General features: G+C 36.2%; 1 protein-coding gene across 1 annotated transcript in view; it reads left to right on the forward strand.

The window, feature by feature from the left end:
• BRIP1 (BRCA1 interacting DNA helicase 1) overlaps positions 1 to 13,018 on the forward strand; it is a 186,412-nt gene that overhangs the window by 72,395 nt on the left and 100,999 nt on the right. Inside the window, exons 10-13 of the mRNA XM_068978905.1 lie at positions 746 to 900; positions 3,763 to 3,928; positions 4,039 to 4,179; positions 10,884 to 11,045. Of these exons, the coding sequence (XP_068835006.1) occupies positions 746 to 900; positions 3,763 to 3,928; positions 4,039 to 4,179; positions 10,884 to 11,045 (624 nt within the window). The remainder of the gene's footprint in view (positions 1 to 745; positions 901 to 3,762; positions 3,929 to 4,038; positions 4,180 to 10,883; positions 11,046 to 13,018) is intronic.

The following is a 13,018-nucleotide window of genomic DNA, read 5'->3' on the forward strand; positions in this document are numbered from 1 at the left end:
CATTTCCTACTGCAGGGAATCTTCCTGACTCAGGGATCAAACCTGAGTCTCTTGCATCTCCTGTATTAGCAGGCGGGTCTTTACTGCTGGGCTTCCTGGGATGTCTTATTTATCCTATTTCCCCGTTTTATTTTCATTGAGCACAGGTTTTATTGTCAAACACCAGAGTTGTCACCAGTATCTTTTATCATTTCAATATTCAGAGTTTTCTCTTTCACAGTGTGGGAAATTTATCTTAATGTCCACACTTTAGTCTGTGTTTAAACTTATAAGCCATATAATCACTAATGAGCCAGTTAGCATACATTTTGTATTTAGCAGGTATTCTTTCTTTGCTTTTTTTTTTTTTTTTTTGCTTTTCACATAGTCATGACTCTTAGCATAGGCATACTCCCTGGAGGTAATTCAGGGATTTAGGTGTCATGTCAGATTTTTAAGCTTTTTAGAAACCATTTTGTACATTTTTATTTGGCCCATTGCTTTTGAAGGGCACTGAATAAAACTCTAATTGCCCGAAGAAATAATGAACCTTCTAAATGTGTAACTTCTTATTTAAATGTCTTTGAAGAGGATTTGAGAATATATGGGAATTCGGAATACATTGTTAGCACCTGCATATGAATGTTTGACTAAATTTCAATTATATTTCACTTGGGTTTTATTAACAGTTTTAAGAATTTTCTTGTTCCTCTCTTTTCCCTCCCCCACACCTAACCAGTATGCTTAACATGGTAATTTCTTACAGGGACATTTTTCTGCTGTCCTTCAAAAAGAAGAAAAAGTCCCATCAATTCATGGTAAAGAGGAGGCAAGAGAAATACCTGTTATTAGTGCTTCAACTCAAATAATGCTCAAAGGACTTTTTATGGTGCTTGACTATCTTTTTAGGCAAAATAGCAGGTAAGTAAAGATATCTGGTCTGTATTCTTCCTCTTAAAAATATTAGCCTTACTGGGTGCTAGCTACTAATTTTATGTGAGTACATGAGATAATGATAAACAAGTGGTATAAATATGGCTCTTAACTGGCACAGACTCAGTCAACTGATATTATTTTTTATTAATGAAAATGAGTATTGAAACCAGTAAATAAATACATTTAATTAATTTAGCATTAAATTTACAATCCTCTGAGACTAAACTTGTCTTCATTTAAGTATAATTTATATATGTTTCTTCCAATGTCAGAAAGTCTCTCTTATTATGTAAATCCTCTGTTTAATAAAATATGAAAGCAGTCAATTTCCCACACATTACTCCTTAAGTTACAGTACTACCTGGCTGCAGTGTTTTTTTAAGTGTTTTTTTTTTTTTTTTTTTAATGGTAAAATATCCTGGTGGCCAGACGGTGAAGAATCTGCCTTCAGTGTGGGAGACCTGGGTTCCGTCTCTTGGTCGGGAAGATCCCCTGGAGAAGGAAATGGCAACCCACTATACTGTTCCATGGACAGAGTCCACTGTAGCCTGGTGGACTACAGTCCATGGGGTCACAGAGTCGGACACGACTGAGCGACTAACACACACACACGCACGCACACACACACGTAATATAGGACACACACACACGTAATATAGGGCTTCCCAGGTGGCACTAGTGGTAAAAAACCCGCCTGCCAATATAGGAGATATAAGACACATGAGTTCATTCCCTGGGTCGGGAAGATCCCCTGGAGGAGTGCATGGCAACCTACTCCAGTATTCTTGCCTGGACAATCCCATGGACAGAGGAGCCTGGAAGGCTATAGTCCATGGGGTCAGACACGACTGAAGCAACTTAGCATGCATGCACATATACATAATGTAAAACTGAACAGTTTAAACATTTTAAGTTTACATTTGAATAGCATTAACTATGGTCACATGGTTGTGCACTGTCAGTTTCCAGAACTTTTTCATCATCCCAAACAGGAACTCTATACCCATGAAACAGCATCTTCCATTTCTCTAGCACCGCAGCCTTTGGTAACCTCTGTCCTACTTTCACCTCTATGGATTTGCCCTTTTTGGTGTCTCCTGTACATGGAATCATGTAGTATAATGTTTTTAAGGTTAATGCATGTTATAGCATACATCGTTCCTTTTTATGGCTGAATGATATTTTATTGTGTGTATATGCCATATTTTGCTTATCCATTTTTATATTGATGGACACTTGTATTGTTTCTACTTTTTATCTATTGTGAATCATGCTGCAGTGAACACTGATGTACTAGTATGTTTTGAGTCCCTGTTTTCATTTCTGGGTACATACCTAGCAGTAGAATTGCAGGATTTATGGTAATTCTGATCTAACTTTTTTAAGAGCCACCGTACTATTTTTCATAGCAGCTGCACATTCTACATTCACATAATGATGCACAGGAGTTCCCAATTTCTCCACATCCTTGCCAGTACTTGTTATTTTCTGGGTTTTTTTTTTATAATAGCCATCTTAATGAGTATAAAGGGTTTTGATTTACACTTGGCTAATGACTAGAGATGTTGATCATCTTTTCATGAGCTTATTGTCCATTTCTACATCTTCATTAGAGAAGTGTCTGCTCAGGTCCTTCGCCCATTTTTGAATGAGGATTTTGTTGTTTGTTGAGTTGTAAGAGTTATTCTGCATATTCTGTTTCAGATACACACTTTACAAATATTTTTTCCTATTCCTGTGTGTACTCTTTTCACTCTCTTGATAGTATTCTTTGATGCACAAAAGTCTTTAAATATTAATGAAATCCAATTTATTGATTTTTTTTCTTTTGTTGCTTATGCTTTTTGTATCCAGTTACAATGGCCAAATATGATGTCATGAAGATTTCTGCTATGTTTTCTTCTAAGAGAGTTTTGTAATTTTTAGTTCCCAGGAACTTTTTTTTGACCATGCCCCCATGGCCTGTGGGATTCGTGTTCCCCAATCGGGGAACAAACTCACGTCCTCTGCATTGGAAGCTCAGGGTCTTAATTGCTGGACCACCTGGGAAGTCCCCCCCACCCCCAGTAATTTTATAAAATTCTCTCCACCTAGTACAAGGTTCCTGACTTGGACTTTCTCTCTGAGGGTAAAATTAACAGTCAGTATTACTATGAGGACATGGTAGAGAATACCAAATTTCATTTTGTTTAAGCTTAGGTTTATAGCCTCTTATGGAGAGAATTTATAAACTGTATCAGATTACAGAGGTCATATAGTTTAGTACTTCATTAAGAATAGATGAAAGGGATGTTCAGGTGGGAGGGGACAGGTAAACCTATGGCTGATTCATGTTGATGTTTGGTAGAAACCAGCACAATATTGTTAAGCAATTATCTTTCAATTAAAAATAAATAAATTTAAAAAAGTAGATGAAGAGTTAGATCACATTTTAAAGGCACTTGAAACTCAGTTTCCTAAACTTTCAGTAGAAATTGTCTTTCTGTTTTCTAATGCAATAAAAAAGTTTAACCCACTCTTTAGTTGTTTTTTTTTTTTAAACAATAATACTGTTAACTATTTTATAACTAATGATGTAACAGAAATGTAGAGAGCTCTGAAGTAGGAGTTAGGAGGCTTGGATTTTAATCCTGGCTTTGCTGTGATTTACATAATCTCTGAACATAGGGATGAGAAGTGATAAAGGGTGGATGGTTAGATGATGCATATACTCCGTAAGGGTGGATTGACCCTAAGGTTTAATGATTTACTTTCTGTCAGATTACTGAGTTTAGTGGCATTAGTTGTTGGTGCGGGACAGTGTTATCTAAAGTTCTGCCATTTAAATGCCATTTTATTTTCATTTAGATTTGCAGATGATTATAAAGTCGCTATTCAACAGACTTACTCTTGGATAAATCAGACTGATACTACAGATAAAAATGGGTTATTGATTCTATCAAAAAATAAGAAACGTTCACGGCAGAAGGCAGCAGTTCATGTGCTAAATTTTTGGTGCTTAAATCCAGCTGTGGTAAGCTTATCATGCTGTAAATAAGAATTCTTGCTCAATATCAACAATTAAGTAAATTTGTCTGACTTTTTAAGAAATGATTTTATGTATTTAATGTTGTTTCCTTGTAGGCATTTTCAGATATTAATGGCAAGGTTTGGACAATTGTTTTGACATCTGGGACATTATCACCAATGAAATCCTTTTCATCAGAACTTGGTGTTACATTTACTATTCAACTAGAGGCTAATCATGTCATTAATAACTCACAGGTTAGTTTCTTTTTTTTTTTTGAAGTCTCTCTTAGTTTTTTCACCTCAGTATAAGTGTCTATAAACAAGTTAAAAGGTAACTAAAGGACTAGCAAACAAATCCTAATAGGAAAATCAACATTTCAATTTCAGTAAAAGAAAATTTGACAGCTACTTGGTAGTGTCAGCAAAAGGAACTACTGATAAATAGTATTCCTTCAACCCAGTGAGTAAAAATATGTACTTTGCTTACAAGGACTGTATTGCAGTTTCCTTATTTAAGTTTAAATTTTTTTAATGAAAATTAAAAAGGAAACAAATTCAACTTTTTTTTTACTGTAATTTCTAATTGTCTAATTATTTGTGATTTCTTTTTTCCATTAGACTATGATGTATCTATATTCTAATTTTTATGTCTTTATCTTTCCATTGCACCTAGATTAATAGGTGGTATTAGTTAATAAATTTTCAGCACATGTTTGAATATCTGAAATGAATTAAAACTATTCTTGTGAGTCCTGTGACATAAATTTTAATTTTTTATAACAATACCCTGTAAATGTTACTTAAATTTTCCTAAGGATGTTTGAATTTTTCATTTGTCAATCTGCCCTCTATTTCTTTTTATTAAGTAATTGAAAGTAGTTAGCTACATGCATAATGGTATGGCCATAAAGAAGCAGAAGATATTAAGAGAAGAGGTGGCATGAATATACAGAAGAACTATACAAAAAAGATCCTAATGACCTGGATAACCACTATGGTGTGATCACTCACCTACAGCCAGACATCCTAGAGTGCAAAGTCAAGTGGGCCTTAGAAAGCATCACTGTGAACAAAGCTAGTGGAGGTGATGGAATTCCAGCTGAGCTATTTCAGTTCCTAAAAGATGATGCTATTAAAGTGCTGCCCTTAAAATGCCAGAAAATTTGGAAAACTCAGCAGTGGCCACAGGACTGGAAAAGGTCAGTTTTCATTCCAATCCTAAGGAAGGGCAATGCCAAAGAATGTTCAAACTACTGCACAATTGCACTCATCTCACATGCTAGCAAGGTAATGCTCAAATCTTTCAAGCTAGGCTTCACCAGTACATGAACCGAGAACTTCCAGATGTTCAAGCTTGTTTTAGAAAAGGCAGAGGAACCAGGGTTCAAATTGCTAACATCCACTGGATCAAAGAAAAGGCAAGAGAATTCCAGAAAACATCTGCTTCATTGACTATGTTGAAGCCTTTGTTTGGATCACAACAAACTGTGGAAAATTCTTAGAGATGGGAATACCAGGACACTTTACCTGCCTCCTGAGAAATCTGTATGCAGGTCAAGAAGCAACACTTAGAACCAGACATGGAATAACGGATTAGTTCAGAATTGGGAAAGAGAATATGCCAAGACTGTGTATTGTCACCATGCTTGTTTAACTTATATGCAGGGTAAATCATGCAAAATCCCAGGCTGGATGAATCACAAACTGAAATCAAGATTGCTGGGAGAAGTATCAGTAGCCTCAGATATGCAGATGACTCCACCCTTATGGCAGAAAGCAAAGAGGAACTGAAGAATCTCTCGATGAAGGTGAAAGAGGAGAGTGAAAAAGATGGCTTAAAACTCAACATTCAGAAAATGAAGATCATGGCATCCGGAGAAGGCAATGGCACCCCACTCCAGTACTCTTGCCTGGAAAATCCCATGGACGGAGGAGCCTGGTAGGCTGCAGTCCATGGGGTCGCTAAGAGTCGACACGACTGAGCGACTTCACTTTCACTTTTCACTTTCATGCATTGGAGAAGGAAATGGCAACCCACTCCAGTGTTCTTGCCTGGAGAATCCCAGGGACGGGGGAGCCTGGTGGGCTGCTGTCTCAGGTCGCACAGAGTCAGACACGACTGAAGTGACTTAGCAGCAGCAGCCCCATTCAGTTCAGTTCAGTTCAGTTCAGTCACTCAGTCGTGTCCGACTCCTTGTGACTCCATAAATCGCACCACGCCAGGCCTCCCTGTCCATCACCAACTCCCGGAGTTCACTCAGACTCACATCCATCGAGTCAGTGATGCCATCCAGCCATCTCATCCTCTGTCGTCCCCTTCTCCTCCTGCCCCCAATCCCTCCCAGCATGAGTCTTTTCCAATGAGTCAACTCTTTGCGTGAGATGGCCAAAGTACTGGAGTTTCACCTTTAGCATCATTCCTTCCAAAGAAATCCCAGGGCTGATCTCCTTCATTACTTCATGTTAAACAGATGAGGAAACAATGAGAGACTTTGTTTTCTTGGGCTCCAAAATCACTGCAGATGGTGACTGCTGCCATGAAATTTAAAGACGCCTGCTTCTTGGAAGAAAAACAACAAAGCTAGACAGCATATTACAAAACAGAGACATTACTTTGCCGACAAAGGTCCATATAGTCACAGCTATGATTTTTCCAGTAGTCATGTATGGATATGAGAGTTGGACCATAAAGAAGGCTGAGGGCCAAAGAATTGATGCTTTTGAACTGTGATGTTGGAGAAGAGTCTTGAGATTCCTTGAACTGAAAGGAGATAAACCAGTCCATCCTAAAGGAAATCAGTCCTGAATATTCACTGGGAAGACTGATACTGAAGCTCTAATACTTTGGCGATCTGCTGTGAAGAGCTGACTCATTAGAATAAGACCCTGATGCTGGGAAAGATTGAAGGCAGGAGGAAAAGGGAATGACAGAAGATGAGATGGTTGGATGTCATCACCGACTCAATGGACATGAGTTTGAGTAAACTCTGGGATATGGTGAAGGACATGGGGTCGCAAAGAATCAGACACAGCTGAGCAACTGAATAGCAGCAACAACATGTTTAATAGTACTTGAGTGCCTAATTCAATTCTAGTTCTTTATAAAGAGCTATAGTTTTCAACCAAGGATGGTTTGTGGGAATTACTGACATTTAGTAGGTGAGGGTCTTGAATGCTAAACTCCTATGTGACAATGAATTGTGGTTTCCAAAATGCTAGAATGCTCTTGTTTAGAAACATTGCTATTAGCAGTAGCAAAAGGAGAACATATGATCCACATTTTCAAGTTGTTTTCTTTGGAGGGTCACATAAATATGGGAAGTTATTAATAAATTGAACAAATTTTCCCAGAAGAATGTTATTATAGGGTCTGTGTCCTCAGTCTTATGCACAAAAGCCCATTTAAGTTATAATGTTACTAGATAATGATAATTAGTAAGAATAATGCTAGTTCAGCTGGATTCTGTTCTAATATTTCCCCCAACTTTTAAAAACTTTAATTTTAATTGTGGTAGAAAACACATCATAAAATTTACCATGTTAACTGTTTTTAAGTGTATAGTTTGGTTTTATAAGGATATTCATATTGTTGTGTAACCAATATCTAGAGCTTTTTCATCTAACAACACTGAAATTCTATTATAAAATAACAATTCTCAATTCCCCCCTCTTCCCAGCCCCTGGTGACCACCATTCTATTTTTCCTTTTTATGAATTTGACTTTTCTAAATCAAGGAATCTAAAACCAGGGATCGAACCCGGGTCTCCCGCATTCCAGGGAGACACTTTAACCTCTGAGCCACCAGGGAAGCCCACTATTCTAAATAACATCATCTAAATGGAATTATAAAATTTTGTGATTAGTTTATTTTGCTTAGGATGATGTCTTCAAAGTTCATCTTTGTTGTAACATGAATCAGAATTTCTTCCTTAAGGCTGAATAATATTTGAATTGTGTGTGTGTATATCACATTTTGTTTGTCCATTCATTTGTTGATTTCCCCAACTCTTTATTTAAAAAAGTATAGCTTGAAAAAAGTGGAAAAATAGTATTAACATAGTGAATATCTTTATATCCTTAATCTAGATACATCAGTTGTATAACTTTGCATCTTTGTATATGTACACATGAGAGAAAAGGAGAGAAGAGTAATACTGTAAAATATTGATGATTACATTAATTGGATATATTATTAGAAAGTAATTTGTAGGCATTGTGATACTTTGCCTTTAATTAGTTTAGAATGTTTATCCTGAGAACAGGTACATAATCTTGTGTGATCACAATATCATGATCATATCCAAGCAATTTAATATTACTACAAATAGAATCTATATTCTTCCAGTTATTTCCAGTGTGCTTTTTATAGTGTACCTGTTTATTTTTTTAATTCTTGATCCAGGATCCAGTTAAGTATTATATATTGTGTGTGGTTTTCATGTTTCTTTAGATTTGTTTTTCTTTTTTTTTTCCTTTCTTATTTTATATTGAATTATAATTGATTTACTGTATTAGTTTCTGGTGTACAACATAGTGATTCAAAATTTTTATAGATACTCCATTTAGTGTTATTATGAAATATTAGCTGTTATCCTTGTGCTGTACAGTATATCCTTGTACCTTATTTATTTTTATATACAGTAGTTTATACCTCTTAATCTCTGACCGCTATCTTAGATTTCTCCTTTCTGGAGTAACTCTGTGAGCCTCTCTGTTTTGTTGTATTGATTCATTTGTTTTATTTTTTAGTTTCCACATATAAGTAGTAACATACAGTATTTGTCTTTCTCTGTCTGACTTATTTCACTTAGCCTAATACCTTGTAGGTCCATCTGTGTTGTTGCAGTTGGCCAGATGTCATTCTTTTTTATGGCTGAGTAGTATTCCTGTGTGTGTGTGTGTACATACATGTACATCTTTATCTATTCATCTATCTGTTGATGGACACTTAGATTGCTTCCATATCTTTAGCTATTGTAAATAATGGAGCTATGCACATTGGAAGTGAGTGCACACAAACATCTTTTCAAATTAATACTTTTGTTTTCTTCGGATATATTCCCAGAAGTGGAATTGCTGGAGCATACGGTAGTTCTGTTCTTAGTTCTTTGCAGAACATTCATACTGTTTTCCATATTGGCTGCACAAATTCATGTCTTTTTAGTCTTTGAAATAGCTTTTTTGCCCCTTTTTTCTGTATTTAATGATATTTTAAAAGAATTCAAGTCACCAGTTGTCCTTAGGAATATTTTATAATCTGGATTTTTCTGATGGTTTCCTCATGATAAGATTCAAGTTAAAGTGTTTGATAAGAATGTTTTGCAAGTGATATTATTACTTCCCATCATATCATATCAAGAAACACATGCTATCAGTTTGTCTTAGTATTTGTTGATCATTTAGTTTAATGTTGATTAAACTGCTGTCCACCAGATGTCATCTTGCAAAATATATCTCAGTCTTGTGTATCGTTTACATTTTTCAACAATCTAAAGTGTTCATATTACCTTTCGAATGGGCTTCCCCAGAAGCTCAGCTGACAAAGAATCCACCTTCAATGCAGGAGACCCCGGTTTGATTCCTGGGTAGGGAAAATCCCCTGGAGAAGGGAATGGCTACCAGCTCCAGTATTGTGGCCTGGAAAATTCCATGGACAGAGGAGCATGGTAGGCTACAGTCCAGGGGGCCTCAAGGTGTCGGACTGACTAAGCGACTTTGACCTTTTGTCTTTACAACACTAATAAAATTTGTAGTTTCTCATAATCAAATACTAAGACTGCTGCTGCTGCTGCTAAGTCGCTTCAGTCGTGTCCGACTCTGTGTGACCCCATAGATGGCAGCCCACCAGGCTCTGCCGTCCCTGGGATTCTCCAGGCAAGAATTAGTGGAGTGGGTTGCCATTTCCTTCTCCAATGCATGAAAGTGAAAAGTGAAAGTGAAGTCGCTCAGTCGTCTCCGACTCTTAGCAACCCCATGGACTGTAGCCCACCAGGCTCCTCCGTCCATCTGTATAAATGTAGAGAAATTGTATATAACCAAAATTTGATGGGTCTGATTTTCTGTGACCATAGATCTTTGAGCATCAGGGAATTTGTGAAACAGTAGTTCCTGTCATAAGTGAATCTTAGAGACTTACCTATAGAATATGGTGTGTGCGTGCTCAGTTGCTTAATCATGCTGGACTGTTTGTGATTCCATGGATGGGAGCCTGTCAGGCTCCTCTGTCCATGGTATTCTTCAGGCAAGAATACTGGAGTGGGTTGCTGTCCTCCTCCAGGAGATCTTCCTGACTCAGGGATTGAGTCTGCATCTTCTGCATTTGCAGACAGATTCTCTACGTCTGAGCCACCTGGGAAGCCCGTAGCAGATGGTACCATCCCTCATGTCTTATTTTGGATTCATTTCTAACTTACTCATTTTCTTTGTTCCCAAGATCCAACAAAATTCTGTTACATGGTTAATTTTGTAAAGGTATTGAGGAAAACCTAATTTCTGTCATTCTAAGAGAATTCAGTCTGCCTGAAGAACTTTAGGTAGACTTTAGTTCTAAAGTAAAACGTCTATCCATTAAATCTGGGCTTCCCAGCTGGTGCAGTGGTAAAGAATCTGTCTGCCAATGCAGGAGACTCAGATTTGATCTGTAGGTTGGGAAGATCTCCTGAAGGAGAAAATGACAACCCACTCCAGCATTCTTGCCTAGAAAATTCCATGGACAGAGAAGCCTGGCAGTCTACAGTTCATAGGGTCGTGAAGAATTGGACAAGACTGAGTGACTGAGCACCCTTGGATACATAACTAATTAAAGATAATAGGAAAAAGCCCAACAATTTAAAAATAAATTTTCTCTAAAGTCATTGCTTGATCTTTTTTTGACATACACAATTAAGGCTCCCAACTAAATGCTAATTTGCCTGCCTTATTTTGGTATAACTCTAATACTGACATACTTATATTCTAGGTTTGGGTTGGCACCATTGGGTCAGGGCCCAAGGGTCGCAATCTCTGTGCTACCTTCCAGCACACGGAAACATTTGAATTCCAGGATGAAGTGGGAGCTCTTTTGTTATCTGTGTGCCAGACTGTTAGCCAAGGAATTTTGTGTTTCCTGCCATCTTATAAGGTAAGGGAATATTTTTGTTTACTTTTGCCTTTGAATAATCATATGGTATTACCATGATAAGCTTCCTAGGATCAGATGCAACAGAGTAATTACAGTTTTTTAAGTATCATATGTTATTTTGCTTTTTATTGGATAAGGTACTGCCTGCTTATTCTGTCACTGTTTTACTTGGATGTCCAAAAGACTGAAGGTGTTCAAGTTTTTTAGTGGGCTGTTTTTGTATATGTGATTTTTATTCCTTGGGGCAACTTGATATTTTCTGATTAAAGGAAAAAGGATCATTATTTTTCACTTTGATAAGCTAGACTATTTGAAAATTTCAAAATATGAATTTAAAATATGATTTTCTTTAATGCCCATCTAAAAAGATGTATTTGGCTAGGAAAAAAAAACTGTTTTTCTTGTTTTTAGAGTCATTCTGAGTTTTAATATTTTCAGGAGTTAAATTGAGTTATATAGTATATTTTAGTCCTTCTAATACTCAAAGCAATAAAACCACATATAATTTCCTGAGAGTATTATCATACTTTATGAAAATCTAAGCTAAATTTCACTGTAGAGGTGGTATTCCCTTTTCTTTTTTCATAGGAAGTTATATATATAAGGACAGTAGTGTAATATACTTGAATGACAATATTGATACCTTTGGCTCTTCGGTTGTCTTTCCCTCTCTATACATACTGCTATGGTCTGATGTGTCCCCCCAAATTTCATATGTTGAAATCCTAGCCCCCAAAGATAATGACATTTGGAAGTGGAGTCTTTGAGAGATGCTTAAGGCATGGTGATATAGTCCTCATGAATAGAATTAATGACTTAAAAAGAAGCTCCAGCGAGATTTCTTGTCCTTTCTACCCTGTGAGGTCACAGTGAGAAGGTGCCACCGTGAACCAGGAAGAGGGCCCTCACCAAACATGACTATGCTGGTGCCTTGATTTTGTACTTTACAGCAATCAGAACTGTGATAAATTTCTGTTGTTTATAAGCCACTCGATTCCTGACATTTTGTTATAGTAGCTGGAATGGGACTAAGACACATACTTTGTTACCCAAAGGTACAGTAAATACTGTAGATAAACTGAAGGAATTACTTTCAGGAGAAATTGAATCAGATAGGTTTCTTTTTTTTTTTTCCCCAAGAATATCTAAAAATGAAATGGACATAAACATATTGAAAATTCTTATTACAAAGCAATATTTATTACAGAGTGTGAACATCTATCCCAGACGTTATGCAGAGGAAAACTAATAATTAAGCCTGCAACTAAGGAGAAGCAAGCACATTAAGAAACCTTTTAAATTAACACAACAATGTAAATCAACTATGCTTTAATAAAATTTTAAAGAAATAAAACCTTTTTATATTTTCCAGTCACAATCACAAAAAGTAAGCCTGGAAATGCCCAGTTAAGTAAATGAGCAATTTCACTTTTTGTTAGTCTTCAACAAAGTTTTTAATTGCTGATTCAATTTTAATAGCTTTTAATGTCTTCAGATTTTCTGTTTCTTTATAATTCAGTTTGTAGATTGATTGTTTCTTGGAATCCATCCATTTTATCTAGGTTATCCAGTTTCTTACCTTATGTTAGTTTTAGGTTGTTTGCTTTTCTTTTTCTTACTCCTTCAGGTGTAATAGTAGATTTACTGGTTTAAAATCTTTGTTTTTTTCAAGTGTGTGATTATAGCTATAAATTTTCCTCTTAGCAGTGCTTTCTTTGTGTCCCGTAAATTTTGTGTTTTCATTATCATATTTGTAAGACATTTTCTAGTTTCTGTTGTGAGTTCTTCTTTGACCTATTGATTGTTTAAGAATTGTGTTGTTTGGGTTCCTTATATTTGTGAATTTTCTAGCTTTCTTTTTATTATTTATTACTACTTTTAGTCCATTGTGATTAGAAAAGATATTTTATATGATTTCAGTCTTTTAAATTTTATTATGACTTGTTTTGTGGACTAGTATGTGGTCTCTCCTG

This window comes from Capricornis sumatraensis, chromosome 8 (assembly GCF_032405125.1).
Source record: "Capricornis sumatraensis isolate serow.1 chromosome 8, serow.2, whole genome shotgun sequence".
Lineage (NCBI taxonomy): Eukaryota > Metazoa > Chordata > Mammalia > Artiodactyla > Bovidae > Capricornis > Capricornis sumatraensis.